We start from the raw sequence: 16,500 nt of genomic DNA, 5'->3' as shown, positions 1-16,500 counted from the left end.
CTCTTCTTTGCAGAAATGTTTTAACTCCACCACTGCCAGGGTTTTTGAAGCGAGAACAGGATATTCGAGGTCTCAATTTGATTTACGTGCAGGCTTTGACTAGGCCAGTCAAATACCTTCGGGACTTCCTGGATCATTGTCCTGCAGTATAACCAAAGTGTGGTTGAGTTTAAGATCCCAAGGTGATGGTCAGATATCCTCCCTAGGTATTTTTGGATAGAGAACAAAATCCATGGTTCCAATAATTAGGGCAGGTGTTCCAGGTCCTGAAGAACCCAAGCTGCCCCAGAACATGACACCACCACCACTACCATGTTTGCCAGTAGGTACGGTATGTTGTTCATTTTCATGTCGTTAGTCTTATGCGAGATGTAATGGGTAAATAAACATTCTCAATCGGTCTACTTTTCCCTCGTCAGTCCGCAGAATAATTTACCTAAAGTCATCAAGGTGTTTTTAGGAAACATGAGAGTGATCTTGGTGATCTTATTAGTCGCCATTTTCCCCAGTCTCTTTCTAATCGTTAAATAGTGAATTCTCTTCTCACCTGAGCAAATGAGGCCTATGGTGCCTCAGATATTGTTCTGTCCTCTTTTCTGACTTCATGGATGAGTCATGAATGCACTGTTGGAATAGTTTTGGTAGTTCGACCACCGCTGGGAAGGTTCACCTTTGTTTTCTCCATTTGTGGTCAGTGGCTCTTAGTACCAAGGCTTTAAAACAGAACTTCTAAGGCTTTCCAGACCAATAGATGTCAATTGCTTTGTTTCTGATCTATTATTGAATTTCTGTCAGCGGTACAGAAACTCAGTGTCGCTTTTTGAGGTCTTTTAGCCTACTTCATGTCGACAGGGAAATTGTTTCAAGGGGATTTATAGAGTTTGCAGCTCAAATGCTTCTGTAGCTCAAGCAGTAATCAGGCCTGGCTATATACTGTATATTACAAGTGAGAATGAATAAAAAATATGTTTTAACACATTTTACTTTACTCTGCACTGTTGCTTTCAGAGCAACATGAGCCTTTAAAATTGCAATTAAATTCATATATAATTATCTTATGACAAAGCATGCTGAATACTAATATTAGTGGTGCAACTTTGGTTCCGGTATAAGACCGATAGATACAATCTGCTCATTTTTATTTATTTAGTTGACAATAAATAAGGACTTTAATTCCCAGCACAATAATTTAATTATTTGTGAGAAGGATATAATTTTGGGAAGATGATATTTTATGGCATATACAGCAGAGTGTGACAGAGTAGGCTTTGCGGATGAAAAGAGGAGGTGAAAAGCGGCTTTGGCCACCTGCCAGACCTAAACTCATAATGTTGTTCTGCCTTTGATCAGCTTTTCCTTGGAGCACACACCATTTAATTTTCATTGAGAAACAGTGTGTTAAACTGATGTTTATGGACTCATAACATTTAACAGAATTTAGCCGCACCTTGTTTTAGTGTTCTTTATATCTGTGGTATATCAGGCGCTGCATTCGAGTGAGGCTCGAATTTGACTGCTGGTCTTTGATTCAGGAAAAAAAAATGCAGTAAATTCTTTTTCAAAGTCCCTTTTTCACAGTCCTCTGTGTGAAACTGATCCCAATTGCTCTATTGACTTTTACCATTTCCTCTTCCTGTCTGAGAATGGGCCCTGGGGACTGGTGCTTTAGCATAGATGAACTCTGAGCTGATTGGAGCGGACATGCTCACTTTACAGGGACTTGCACAGATAGAACCAGATTCACTGAGGTGACGTGAGGCAATGTATTTAACTGGTGTCAGCAGACAAGTATATCTGATAAGGCAAAATTGTTGGTATCACACCATTCATGTACGCCTCATTCAACTTATACTCTTGTATGTGTTAAATAAGGCATTCACGATATAAATGTAGCCCTAAAGTCTGAGAATGTCTACATCAGCGGCCTATGGTGGTTGATTTACCATTTCTGAACTTTGTTTGCAAGACCAACAAAAATCACTCCCATGGCTGTAAATGATGCCTGACCTGCATTTTTGATTCCCCTGAATTAAATTAAATCTTTATTGATTTGGAAGTTAGGAGTTAAAGGGTCACTGTCTTTGTAATGACATGTTGTTGATTTCCTCATTTTAATCTTACTGTTTTAGCAATACAACATTTTGAAAAGTTAGTATTGTGAATTGTGTGGCCAAATCCTTCAAAATTACCGCGGTTTAGTAAAAGTGATTCACAAATTTTGAAAACAAGTTTTTACAAGCTAACTTTGCAGTGGAACAAGTATTAACTCAGTTTTCATGCAGAATAAATTGCATCAATACTATCATTAGTATTTGTCTGATTAGCTTTCACAGAAGTTGACAACTAATAGTAGTCTGTCAATATGTAGCCAGTCACATATTGACTCAAGAACACAGATTTCTTCAGATCATATTCATCTTAACTTTTAAGTTTTAACCTCAGATAAAACCCTGTCTCCCAATGAGGTTACTGTTATATGGGTCAATTACTGAAATGTAATAGGAAATGCAATTGTAAAATTGCATTGCGCTGCACAGTGGCGACCCACTGATCCCTAAGGGATGGGTTAAATGCAGAGGACAAATTTGATTGGAATATTTGTTGCAATGACAATAAAGATTATGATTATTAACATAATAAATGAATAAAGTCACAAATTACAATCTGCAACACAGTGCACTCGGTATTTTATTTAGCATTGAAATATGTTGTTTGAAGAGTGCAGCGTGCATCGAAAGGAGTCAGTTAAGGTGATTTGGGCATCTGACACTCCTTTAGCGCCTACCTTTGGGGGTTTTCCGGGAACATCCCACTGGGAATAGACCCTGGGCAGGCCATAGAACTCACCTGAGGGTCTATAAATCCCATGTGTCCTGGAAACTCCTTGGTATCCCCCAGATTAGTTGGAGGATGTCGCTGGGGAGAGTGACATCTGGGTTTCTATCCTGGACTGGTCACCCTGTGACCCAGTCTCTAAAAAGCAGGAGCCTGAATGGATGGAGTGCAGTATAGATGTTAAAGGCGCTCACTGCGTAGACTTGAAATAAGTTGTGTCTTAGTTTATCTGTTGTTTTGATGCTTTTGACCAACAAGACACTTGTCAGTCACCTCAAATAAGAAGTCTTAGATTAATTATTTGACTGTCCTGCAGACTGTAGGGAGACTTTTGGCTAAATGCTGATGGTTCAAGCTGAAAGAAGTTGAACATGCTTACTTAGCCTTAGCTGAATAAAGGCTGCTATGAGATAGGGGAATATTGGGATTTCTTTTCTTTGTACACAGTGCGAATAAAACACATCTTCAAAAGCCTTTATTTTTAAATCAAGAATACAGCTACAATGCTGTGTAAAATTCATTTGCCCCCTGAGAACTCTTCTGTTTTTTCTTTCTTTCGTCACCCTCAATTGTTTCAGATCATCAAAACAGTTTCATTATCAAAGATAACCTGAGTGAATGCAGCAAGGAGGTTTTTTTTTATTGGTGGTTTATTTATGGAGGGCAAAAAAGATATCCAGAACAGCTTGGCCATATGTGAGTCTATATTTAATCCCTTTGCTAAACAATAAGGTGACTGTAGCTGACTACATTTTTTTTTCTCAGTTTCACTGGACACACCCTTGTCTGAGAAAAATGCCTGACTAATACAATCACAAAATCACCTAAGTTGCACCTGTCTTGCAACATGAAGTAGGCTAAAAGGGATAAACCCGTCTGACGCACGTTGGGAGGAGCTACCGTGTTTGTTTCCTCAAATGCAGGGAAATATTTAAATATTTATCGTGGTAAAAGTTTGGGTACCTTACCTGAGAACTCAACTTCTTCACGAATGCTCCTCCAGGCAAGGTCCTGTCGATGCAGTGATAACTTGACTGGTCATAGATAATAGGATAAGCATAAACAGTGACAATGAGTTTGGCCTTTATTGCCGATTTCCTTCCGTCCCATCGGTAAATGTGCCACTATGACCAAAGCAGGGAATTGATCCAAAGCACTCCAAGATGTCCAAAAAAAATCCCCAATATATAAAGATTTTTGGATTTAATTAAGATGATGTGATGTGATTTAATATATTCATGCTTGGAAACCCTCTAACGTAGCTGAACTAAAACAATTCAGCATAAAAGAGAGAGCCAACATTCCTCCTCTACAATATAAAAAAAACTATTTACCAATTAAAACGCTTGATGGCCGATGTTGCTGCCAAGGTTGGCACAACCATGTTTTAAGTTTAAGGGTAATGCTTTCAGATGGGGCCAGGCTGGCTTGTAGAGATTTTGTTTTCCTTTACTAAATGAAAAGCCATTTAAAGATAGTTCAATACTTACTGAAAAACAGTTTTTTGTTTTTTTTTTGCCTTTGTTGGTTGTGATAACCCTACTTTGCTTTCTGATTCCTGGTTGCATCTGCATGATACCTCTGATGTGTTTTGTGGACACTCAGAAAACTTAAGAAGCAACCAGTTGCTATTTAAATCCGATGCTGTTGTCAAGCAAAAATGCAATTTTTTTATTTATTTTTTTCACTGACAGACTAAAAACTGTATAAAACCTACAGGAGGCCCACATTTTAGTGCATCATTTGCATGGGTTCTGCAACGCTCATTACTTCTCATTTTATTTCTCATTTCCTGTATGTCACATTCAGCCCCCCAACTGGCTGCAGCAGCAGGCCTCTTTCCCTCACCCCCCTCCCCATCCACTCACCCCCCCCACCCCTGCTTTTAATCACACCAGGTTAATTAAAAGGCCATCGTGCCTTACTTCGACCCACCCCTCTGGCTTTATTACCCCCTCGTCATATACTTGCTCTGCTGCCTCAGCCACCCCCAGCAACCCCTCATCACACAGACACTCATACGCTCTTTCAATCACACAGAAATGGGAGCTCACCTTGGCAATGGCGGAGAAGGCTAAGGGGACGAAATAGAGGAAATGAGAGACAGGAAGGAGCGTGCGCGCGTGTGGTTGGGGGCAGTCAACAGGACTGAAACAAAGGTTTGGAGGTGGGTGTTTGTGGAGGGGGAGTGCCCAAAGTTCAATGTCATTAATTGGTCGGCATTTGAATATTAAGTGAAGAAGTCTGTTAATTAACGGAATAATAAAAGTGCTGCTGGGTGGAAGGGGGTGCGCGGGAGGCCGGGTGGGTTGGGGGCGTTGGAGGAGGGAGTAAGGGAGGACAGGCTGTGGAAATGGAGGGCATACGGCTAGATAGTGAGGAGGAGGCGGAGAGAGGGAGCGAGGCTGGGCGCGAGGTGATAAGAGGGAGAGAGACGTCCGTGGGTAAAGGTCTGGCAGTGGTAATTTGCGGAGAGCCGCGTTAATTGTCATAACCTTTTAAATGGCAGAGTTTATCGGAGTCCTCTAAATGTCCTCGCGTATCGCCACGGCAACCCTGGGCCTGCTGCACTCTGATTGGCCACCACAGACGAGCACTTAAGCTTGATGAGTTTTGAAGTAAAAACTAAATGATGGTGTATGTGCATGAATATATATATATATATATATATATATATATATATATATATATATATATATATATATATATATATATATATATATATATATATATATATATATATAAATAACTTGCAAACCATACACTATGTGTCAGTTAGTTTTCCAGTGTGTGATGGTTCGTCTGCGTGCAGTGTTTTTAATTTAGCTTTTTTTTTTTTTTTTTTACCTTAACATTGACTGACATTCGCTAATTGCTCGGCCAGAATTTGCCACTGTTTTTTCCTCTTTTCTCCCTCCATTTTTTTTTTTTGATTTATGTTTGTTTTTGTACAGCGGAGCTACAATTCAAATGCAAATGAACAAGAACGAGAGAGGTGTTTTTTGTACGTTAGGACAATCATAATGGCTCAAAAAGTGTGTGTGTGTAGGGGGTGGGGGTGGGGTGGGGGGGGCATAGTTAGTGACGCGGCACCCTAGGGGCCTCATTTAGCTGCCATTTGTTAGGAAATGCCGCTACATTTGTTCCTGGATGCAGACTTCACAGACTAAAAGAGAAACAGACAGTACCCCAAAAAATGTCACAGTCAAAGTCATGCTCACTAACACTCTGCCATCGTCTCTCAGTGCTTTAGCAAAAGTCGTGTGGGTGTACACTAGTTATAACGGGGTGTCAAAGCGAGTTGAAGGGAACGGGCGGTAGGGCTGGTTGTGACAGGGACTTGCAAAGCGTGTGTGAAGTGAAGATGGGCTTTCATTTGATTGGCTCGTGTAGGAGAATAAAAGCGAAAGCCCCGGCAATGTTAGCTCCATCTGACATCATCCCTGAGGGAAAGCCAGTACAAATGCAGAGGAATGTGTATAGTGAAGTAAATCTGTGCATATTAATTTCCCTATGAGTCTCCCAAGTGTGTTTATTTCTCTTCATAATCAACATTTTCCTTGCGGTTATGTGTGTGTGGATGTGTGCGTGTATGGATCTTGTGTCAGGGCTCTGGTCCTTTCTTGTAGTCTCTTCGAGCTAAAGGTCAGGGGGATTGCTGAGATAGAATCCAATCTGAAGGACACAGCACTAGAACAGGCCCTGCTACAAATGGACCCATTAAGATAGGCTGCAAGCACAGGCAAACTCAGAAACACACACATACACACCACTCAGTGTTAAAACATATACTGATGCAGGCAACGTGTAGGCAATGGTCACCTTTTCCAGGTACATGGACCGGCTCTTGGTCCGATTGACCTATAAGACCATTAAAAATTAAAATGTGTTTGCAAAAATCTGAATGTAAAGGTAGTGTTTGAAATATTGCTAAATGGATTAGGAAACACTTTTGTAAAACATGACACGTTAGAGCCAAAAGCATTTTTTTTTTTTTTTTAAAAAGCAGAAAAAAGCTGAAATCATTTCACTCGCGATCATGAATGTTGTTTCAGGCTGAGAGGCTGATTAGTGTGAGCTTGTGTGCGTAGCTGCACGTCTGAACCAAAGCAGGCTGTTGAATATGGATGTCCTGGTCCTCACCCCCTCCTTGATGTGAAAAAGCTGCTTTGTGCATTGTTTTTTTTTTTCATTCTACAATGAATTTGGCACATTTCTCTTGTAAACAGCTAAGCCAATAGGAAGTTAAACAAGTATCCTTTTTATATGGTAATGACAAGACATGAAACGCTGTTATGAAAAGTTTTTGACAGACTTTTTATTGATATTGTTCTGTGCATGTGGTCATTGTTCACATCCTGTATTATGAGGTGACACAATGTAAAGGTTTTGTATGGCTTAGAAAAAGTATTCACATCCTAAAAGAACATGTTAAAAGAACAATCCCTGATTTTGCAAAATTTCGAACCATGAATCAGGAGAACATTTTAGTTTGAAATGTAACCCCGCCACCAATTGTCAGTTGTTATTATCAAATTATTAAAATTTTCAATTCAACTTTATTTATATAGCGCCAAGTCATGATACATGTCATCTCAGGGCACTTTACAAAGTAAAATTCAATCAAATTATACAGATTGGCAGCATTCACTCCTCATGAAAGAGCATAGAGCCACAGGCACAGTTGTCTGCTTTGTCCTCGGCTTTGCAGTAACCTCTCATTAAAATTATGTCTTTTAACTCCTAACACTGCGTAAAAAGCATTTTTCTTAACCAGACAAAAATAAATTCAGGTATATTTCAGATATAGGATGGTGCACCTCCTATTTAGGTCCGCAAAAATAGCAAATATCAAACCACTGTTGAAAAAGAACAATTTGGAGAAGCTACTACTACAGAACTTACTTGCACATCTCAAACCTCCCTTTTTTCAGTAAGATTGTTGAAAGGGCTGTGTTTCAACAACTAAATACCTTCTTAACAATGACCAGTCGCTTTGACGTTTTCCAGTCAGGTTTCCATGTTCACTACAATAAAGGGACCACCCTTGTCAAGGTGTTTAATGGCATCAATATAAATGTAGACTGTGGAAGAACCACTGTGCTGGTATTACTGGACCTTAGTGCAGCATTCGATACTGTCGATCACTCCATTCGGTTAGAAAACCTAGAAAACTGGGCGGGCCTTCCTGGTACAACACTCGACTGGTTTGAATCTTACTTAAAGGACAAAGACTTGTTCATGTCAGTAGGTAACTTTACATCAGAGACCAGAAAAATGACATTCAGGGTTCCCCAAGGGTCCGTCTTGGGTCCTCTCCTAATCAGTATCTACATGCTCCCTCTTGATTAGATCATAAAAAAGCAACACCATCAGTTACCATAACTATGCAGACGACACAGTGCTACATCGTGATGTCACCAGGTGACTATGAACCCATTCAAGCGCTGAGTAAATGCATAGAAGAAATCAATGCATGGATGTGCCAAAATTGTCTTAAATTGAATAAAAACAAAACTGAAGTGATCATTTGTGGATCAATGGAAGAGCAATCAAGAATCAGCACATAGCTTCAGTTGCTTCAGCTAGTAACCACAGATCAGGCCCAAAATCTGGGTGTAGTAATGGACTCAGACCTGAACCTCCAAAAGCACCTAAAGACAATTACAACATCAGTCTTCTGAAGAACATTTCCAGGATTAATGGACCAATCTCTTAGTAGGATCCCCGTGCCGAGTCAGACTCAGGAGTAGGAATTGCGAGGATTGGGAGCATTGATTGATGGTGTTTAGCATTTGTTGCTGCACTGAACGTTAGCTCATGTTAGCTATGATGCTGCTAACGTCACTTTACCGCTCAGAAACTGAGCCAGCTCTGTCTACCACTGCCTCGGCAGCAGCGGCTTCAGCCTTCCCTGTGTCAGTGCCTTGAGCCAGCAGCTCGAACTGATAAGGCTCAAGCCTGCTGGGTTCCACAAAGCTTCTCTCAACCTCCGTTGACGAAGGGGGTTAAAAATCCCCTCTCTAAAGACACCCTGTTAAGTCCATATTTGAACATGTCACTTTCCCTCGTCCTGACCACAGCCCCGCTTAACCCCCACCGCTCATCCCCACACTTAGCCCTGACCCTCAGGTGTCTGGGCACTGCCCACTTTGGTGGTAATTTTTAGTAATTTGTCTTATGCTTTTACATCGGGGTTATGCTTTTACATCGGGGTGAGTTACACTTTAAATATGTGGTGTACAACCAAAAGTTGTTCCGTTAGCAGATTATCCTAGCAGAGCTGTGGATTTCTACAATTCCCAGTTACCAGAAGCCTCAGAGCTGCTTCTTTGATTATTGTTTTACTTGCCTGTCTGTCTAGGTATATCGTGATATTTTGGTTGGTTGGGCCATACTCTTTCCATGTTAGGATGATCAATTAGAAAGTTTGTTGTAAAATTTTCTAAGCTTTGGGCATTGTTGATATTGTTTTCTAACCTAATCCTGCTTTCAATTTCTGAACTACTTTAATTTAGCTGCTGGGATCCTTGGTTTTCATAATGTTGTTTTTTCACAAATGTTCTCTAGCAAACCTCTGAGGCATTCAAAGAAAAGTTGGATTTTAACTGGAGTTCAGGTGACGTCTGACGGCAATCATTTGGACTGTATTTTATTTTCGGTGTATCATATTAAAGGTGGGCTGGTTAGATATATATGAATCACTTATCAGATTTTTAGCTGGAAAAAATGTTTGATAAACCTGGATTATTTTTGTTATGGATTATAAATATGCATTACTTTGTGTTGGCCTTTCACATTAAACCCCAAAGAGATTCGCTGGAATTTAACTGAATTTGATAAAAGTTTAAAGGATATGATTAATTTTACAAGGCACTGTAGGCACTTGTGTGCAAAGAATATGTATGGTGAAGGAGTTTATGTTGCATCTGCATGGAAGCTTGTCTTAAAGAGATGCAATTAAGCTTAATTTCTAATGAATATTAATGACGTTAGCATGGTATTTGGTAGAGATTTGCATCTGCCAAGGTGCAGGGGAAAAGGGAGATGACTAATTTGTTCGGTAATAATGAAAAGAGCAGTGGAGACAGGGAGAGAGGAGGAAGGGAAGGATGGATGTGGCAAGGACGACCAAGAAGAGAAGCAAAAATGGAGATGTATCCCAAAGGTGACAAAAGAAAATTAATTTAAGAAGAAAGACGTGAGATGAAAATGCTTGGACCAACAAAGATGAAAGAAAACAGTGCGATTTGAGAACTATTTGAAATGAAGCAAAATTGAGATAGCTATGTGACAACAGCGCTAAGTTTTGCACACAAAATTTAAAAAAGCAAGAACAGAATGAGGCTGTACACAAGGGATACAAATTTAAAAGCTAAAGAATTAAAAAAAATATACATATAATGTGACAAGTTTTGTTTCTGTAAGGCACATCTACTACTGACTGTTAGAAGACGAAAGATGAAGTTTTACACTAGTCAAAAATCAGCTCAACCTAACATCAGGGAATTTTGTTTTGGTTGCTCCCTGTTTGTCATGTGCTGACATCAAACACTCACTCGCTGTCATGCCAGTTTTCTGCTTTTTTTGTTCCAAGAGCATGAATTGCAACAAGCAGAGGATGGCGAGCGCCTCACCTGGCTCCCCCATCAGAACGCCTGGATGGCAAAAAGCCAAAGAGGCCCTAAAGAACATCCCTTAAATGAGGTGTGAGTTGCAAAAGGAACGTGTGAAACCTGATTACTGTTTTAGGTATCGCCCTCTACTTATCTGCTAATTTAGTACAAGAAAATCGGAACAATGCTCAAGCAATTAACTTAGAAGCTGGGTGATGATGCAAGCTACTTTTAAAAGCAGGCTTGCTTAAGTTGGGGATTGCAAAAATAAAACACCAGCGTCTGCGAGCAACAGCAACACATTTCTGCTTTCCGCTCACTGCCTGACTCTCGCTCGCTCGCTTGCGCCTGATTTGAGTTGCTGGTGCAATATTGATTTACTTCTGCATAAAACCTCTCCGGCTCTATATATATTACACCACATTCAGCAGTCATCTATTCAATCAAATCTAATATTACACTGCCTTTCCACACAGCTGTCTAATAGCATTTAACTCACAGTTTGATTCCTGCATTCCCTCATGTACTTCAAACACTTTCCTTCAATATCCTTCATTCGCTTCCACTATGCCAAGATGAAGTCTTTTCAAAAGCACTGAGGATGAATGAGTGTCGCAGCGAGTGTGTGTGTGCGCGTGAAGACAGGATTAGCTGTGGCCTTAGGCTTAAGGTATGGAGTGGAGTGTATTTTAGAGGCTTCTAAATTAGCTAGGAAATGGGATTTTGAGACAATGGACTGTAAAAAAAAAAATGAAAGGATGCACTCGCAGCACTCCTTCATTTGGTTTTGATGTTCTTTCGTGCTCACTTTTTCAATTCAGTTTTCATCTTTCTTTCTTTTTTTCCAACTCAGGGATTCACAATATTCCTGTTTCTTTTGCATCTAACCTTCCAGATTTTTTCCCTCTCATCTCTCTTCGAGTCCCCCGTCTTCTGTGTTCATAATATATTTAACTCCCATGATGTAAGAGCATGAGCGTAAACAGTAGTAAGAAGCTAACCTCACTTTGACCCACTTAAAACCCCCAGAGTGCACACACAGACACACACCCACGTACACGTGCGCTCACACACACACACACACACACACAAACACTAGAGACTCACGCCTGTGTAAATATTGAACTTGAGTCAGCAGGCTCTATTCTACTCTCAGCTCCCTGTGTGTGTGCATTTTTGTTCATGAGCCATCCACATGTGCGTCCAGTCATCAGAAGGCCACCGCACGTCTTCCTGTCCTCTCTACCTCCTGCCTTTATTTACCTGTGGAGGTGTATTTGTGTCTGCGCAGGGCTTCTGCTTCAAACACATCCAGCCATGTATTAAAGGCCTGATGTTGGGCATGCATCTATGATGTTTGCGTGCGCACATAAACACAGGTTGCCCAGGGGCTTGACACAGAAGCTCACAAAGCTCCCTGTGTATAAAAAAAAAAACTCCCTTTGTGTTTTGGTCCTGTTGTTAAGCATCTCTCCATGGCCACCCACCTCTGGGAGAGTATGTGATCCTCTAACTGAACCACATCTAGTAGTCACTTGCAGACGTGTTTGGGAGAGGTTTTTGTCTTCATATTTCCATGTTTTGTATTGGAATAAAAGAGCTGATGTTCCTGTTTTTACACTGTATTGTGCATATTTAGGTGACTTTCATTCTCAGGTTGATTGGCTGTAATTACATTTTGTGCAACTGCCTATTATTTAGTTTTTTCACAAGATTCAGTTTAGTTTAGTCATACAGCAATTTACAACAATTGTCTTTTTAAGGCTCTTTGCAGGACAAACTGGTCTTATTGTAAATAGAGTTCAATGCACTAAAATTTACTACAGCCTGATACGTGTGTAGATATGTGAGTGGTGTATGTATATATATATATATATATATATATATATATATATATATATATATATATATAGCACTACACTGTGTTCTGTGCAGCCCCTTATACATTATCCCCTTATCACATCTGTGATGTTAATACACAGAAAAAAACACCCTGAAACTCTGAACCAGGCATACTTTTAATGTAAAGCAAGCATCCCATGTAAAGACTTATGCTTACCTCTTAAGTCATTCTAGGAAAACAACTTTTGTTTTCCTGGGTTAAAAAAAATCTTTGTTTTCCTGTTCATGGCTGCTGTGGTATTATCTCCATCTGTGGCACGGTCCAGGAAAGGAGACACATCTATGCATTGAAATTCCTTAGCCAGGTGTACTTTCTGTTGAAAGAAAAAAAAAGAAATAACTCTAGGTTAATGGCATCAGTAGTTATGCTCTGGGACAAAAAAAGAGTACTAAATGCATAACATTTCAAGAAAACATATAAGCTTTCCTTCACAACGAACTAAAATCAAACAAGCATCTTGCATAGTTGTATTTGTAATTATAGCATTTACAATTATAAATAGGGAGCGTTACAACAAAACATACATTTTCGATTCGATCAATATCAAAGAATCATCCAGTTTTTTTATTATGAATTAATAAACAGTGTATGTGATACATAGTCTCTTCACATTTACTCTCTCTTAATGAAATGCGTGACATCTGTGAGGCGCAGACACTCACACGATTCCACTTTTCCTCTACATTTGGCTTTGAGTGATGGCTCCTAATGGCCATAATTTTACCTGATAAATTTAAATAATATGTAATAATAATTCAACCGTCTTTGAAGTTGGCTTTCATAAATGGTCTTTATGGTTTACTTTATGGTTAGCCAAGGCAAAAACACAAAACACCCATTCAGGGATAATTTGAAGACCTTTAATGTGCGTTGTTATGGCTAAAATGAATAGCAGCATATGTTTAGATGTACGCCGTATGCAAGAGAGGTGGACTTTAGTTAGACTCCAGTTTCCTCGGTTTTGTTGTGCAAACCTGAGCGCAAATGATGTCATATCATTCCAAAAGAGCTGATTGGTTAGTTGCTCTGACATTAATATGCCCCTTCCACTATTTTACTTTGTGGATACGCAATTTCTATACATCCCAAACGTGATGACGACACAGAGGTTGTCTTTTTTCAGGAAATGTGAAAGAATCTGTAAACACAGAATATTTCAAATTTGCACTTTGCGACAGTAAGGACAGATGATGCTAATTTATAGCCCAGAGCATAAATAAAAACTCACACATGTAAGATTTAATTTCACGGACACTTTGACTTCATTACAAGTAATAATTGGATGAATACAGTTTCTTATTAGCGGTAGCTATTAAAGCAGTTGCTGAAGGTTTGTGTAAGAGAATGAAATGAACTCTTCAAATGTCCTGATCATTCCGACATCAATCATACTCATCCTGAAGCTAAAATGGTTTTACAGTTAATAATAGACCAGTTTTCACATGATACATCTCCCGCTGTGAAGGATTATCTCCTGCTATAAAATGATATCACCTAGCTGACAGAAATATTGCCCACCTACTACAGTATAATCACTCCATGGATAAGAAATCAAACAGGAGGGGAGAGATGGATTTTGAGTTGTGTGTGTGTGTTTCACATAAACACATGGTTTTGTGTATGTGTGTGTGTGTGCATTCATGCATGTATGTGTGTGTGTGTGTGTGTGCATGTGTGTGATCTCTCGCCGTGACTCGCTGATCAGTTATCACTAATCCCTCCACTCAGAGCTCTTTAACAAGTTGCTATTGTGCTGCCGACACTTTACATGATGGAGGAACGACCTTCATGGTGAATGAAAAGAAGAGGCAGAGGGAAGGAGGGAGAGATGCAGACGGAGGGAGCGAGAGAGGGCAACACCTCCGACAATGGAGAGAAAATTGGTTTACACTAGATAGGCTTGTGATTACAGAGGGAAAGAAAATGACTTGGATTGAACAATGGGACTGGGTGCGTGTCTTGATGTGGGTTTGTATGTGAGTGTGCATGTTTGGAGGATTAGTGGGTGGTTAGGCTGGATTTGGTTGAAATGAATTGGTTGGCATGGTGTGCTGCTGGGTGTGCGTTTGGGGGGGGGGGGGGGTTGTTTCTGTGTTTTTCTTCATACACTGTTCAGTTTGTATTGTGACTCCATCTAACCAGGAACGTCAGTCCATTACAGCCTTGTAAATCTAAGGATCTCTTACAGTTTATTCTGTCCGTTCATCACTTTTACAGAGCTATGAACCTCCTGTTTTATTAGCAGCTCGTGGTGTTGACATGTTGTATTTATGAAGTGGTTGATGTTTTGCGCAAAAAAAAAATTCAGCAAACATCCTGAATTGCTGTTGTGTTAGAAGAAGAAAATATGTGAATTTATATATCTGACACACTTCAGTGATATGTTCTATTATCTTTCCAATTTTGGTGAGTTTTTATAGAGAAGCATACCTGTGTTAGCATATTTATGCTCATGGAATCAAGCAGCCTATTAAAAGCTCCATGAGACTCTTGTCCTCGAAAGGTAAAGTGCAACTAAAATGCTTCTGTTACATTTATTCTATAGGAGTGATCAGAGACCTGAACAATTGTGGCAATGGAAATTTGGCAAATAAAAACCTTTTTATATGGATATTTTTTTTCTCTCCACTAACTAAATGTACTCAATTTAGACTGTTGACTTTTCTAAAGCTATACTATATTTGTACGTCAAAGACTGTGGAGGCATGTTATTACATTTTTTTTTACATTTATACAGCTCCATAACCTTTTTAGATATTTAGCATGTGTTCTGGACTTTAACCTACCGATACCAATTTTATCTGATTTACATTTTTCTGTAATGTAAAAATATAATATAAAAACACAAGAACAGTATTTGTAATGTTTTTTTACAGCCGTCTTGCTGTGAGCAGTCATACGTAAATAATATCAAGAACAGAGATTACTTCATGCTGTGTGTGAAAGTGCAGCTCCTGTAAAACAAGATTTTGCCATTATGGGAGAAAAAAACTAAACAAAGCTGCCATTTAAAATTTTCATTAGCATCATATAGTAACAGTTAGCACTTGTAACTGTAAAACAGTCTCTGTTGGTATTCCCTCGAGAAACGCCTTACCTTAACTGACAAATCCATCATGTTCTTTGGCACAAGCTCAAAGGCATTGATCAGAGCAACTTTTTGTACTTCGCTCAGCCTTCCTGTTATCTGCTAAAATGTGTGCTCTCTCTTGCTTGATCGCAGCCTTAATGAACCAATGAAATTTTTTCGACACACTGTAGAAGTTTTCTTTTAAATATCTGTTTACAATTTACTGATACTGAAAATGTTACATTTATGTCTGCTTCCCACAGTAACAGCATCTCCACTGAAGAGTGTTATAGTAGATTTCTATAGTAGTAGAAATTGCGTATGCATTGTAAGATGACTAAATTTTAAGTTTCCATCTGGCTGCATACTAATTAGGCTGAAATTATCTGATTCTGATCACCGGCCGATTTTTCAGTGCAGCTCTTTTGTATGTGTGTGTGTACTGTTTGGCAATGTGGCAATAAGAATTGTTGTCTTAATGCCAAAAAGATCCCATCAGTTTTCATTTTCACAACTAGAGCCTTACTGCTTTCGCCATAGTGCTCCGCTTGATGTATATATGCAAGAAGCTTTATTAGATTTTACGCTGGGACTATTTCATGTTCAATGGGCACTGAAACAGGAAGGTAAAAGAGGTAAAAAAGGAGGCAAACAGATGAGACAAAATGCTAAAAGGGAGAAAAGGTGATAGAGAAAGAGGAGGGGAAAGGGAGAGAGCAATATAACATCCTCTCCTCTGAGTTGTGTACAAACACACCTAAACAAAATTTTTATGTGTCGTCTTTTTGTCCTTCACATTAGGAGGGTCAGCAGGAAAGCTACAGCATCAGAGGACCTGCTCAAGGGAATTCTGGGAAGACCAACAACGAAGATGGAGTCTCCCAGGACCGTCCTTCCAGCCTGCCGGTGAGTTGCTGTTTGCCACGTTCACCAACAAGCACCACCTAAAAGAAGGACTGTTTTAAATCCACACTACATTTTCACTACACTTTGCAATGATACAATGACAATTCACACTACAGAAGCATTAAACAGAAAACAGCTTTTTTTCGAAACAGAAAACATATTTTTTCTTT

At 39.5% G+C, this 16,500-nt stretch overlaps 1 protein-coding gene across 4 annotated transcripts in view; it reads left to right on the top strand.

Annotated features, from left to right (window-relative positions):
• The window catches only part of LOC105925919 (AT-rich interactive domain-containing protein 1B), a 259,649-nt gene that overhangs the window by 72,205 nt on the left and 170,944 nt on the right, over positions 1-16,500 (top strand). For all 4 annotated transcript variants that reach the window (XM_036150964.1, XM_036150965.1, XM_036150962.1 and 1 more), the window contains one exon: positions 16,226-16,330. In XM_036150964.1, coding sequence (XP_036006857.1) covers positions 16,226-16,330 — 105 coding nt within the window. The remainder of the gene's footprint in view (positions 1-16,225; positions 16,331-16,500) is intronic.

This window comes from Fundulus heteroclitus, chromosome 19 (genome assembly GCF_011125445.2).
Source record: "Fundulus heteroclitus isolate FHET01 chromosome 19, MU-UCD_Fhet_4.1, whole genome shotgun sequence".
NCBI lineage: Eukaryota > Metazoa > Chordata > Actinopteri > Cyprinodontiformes > Fundulidae > Fundulus > Fundulus heteroclitus.
The sequence above is the reverse complement of the archived record's forward strand: the minus strand, read 5'-3'. Positions and strand labels throughout refer to the sequence as shown.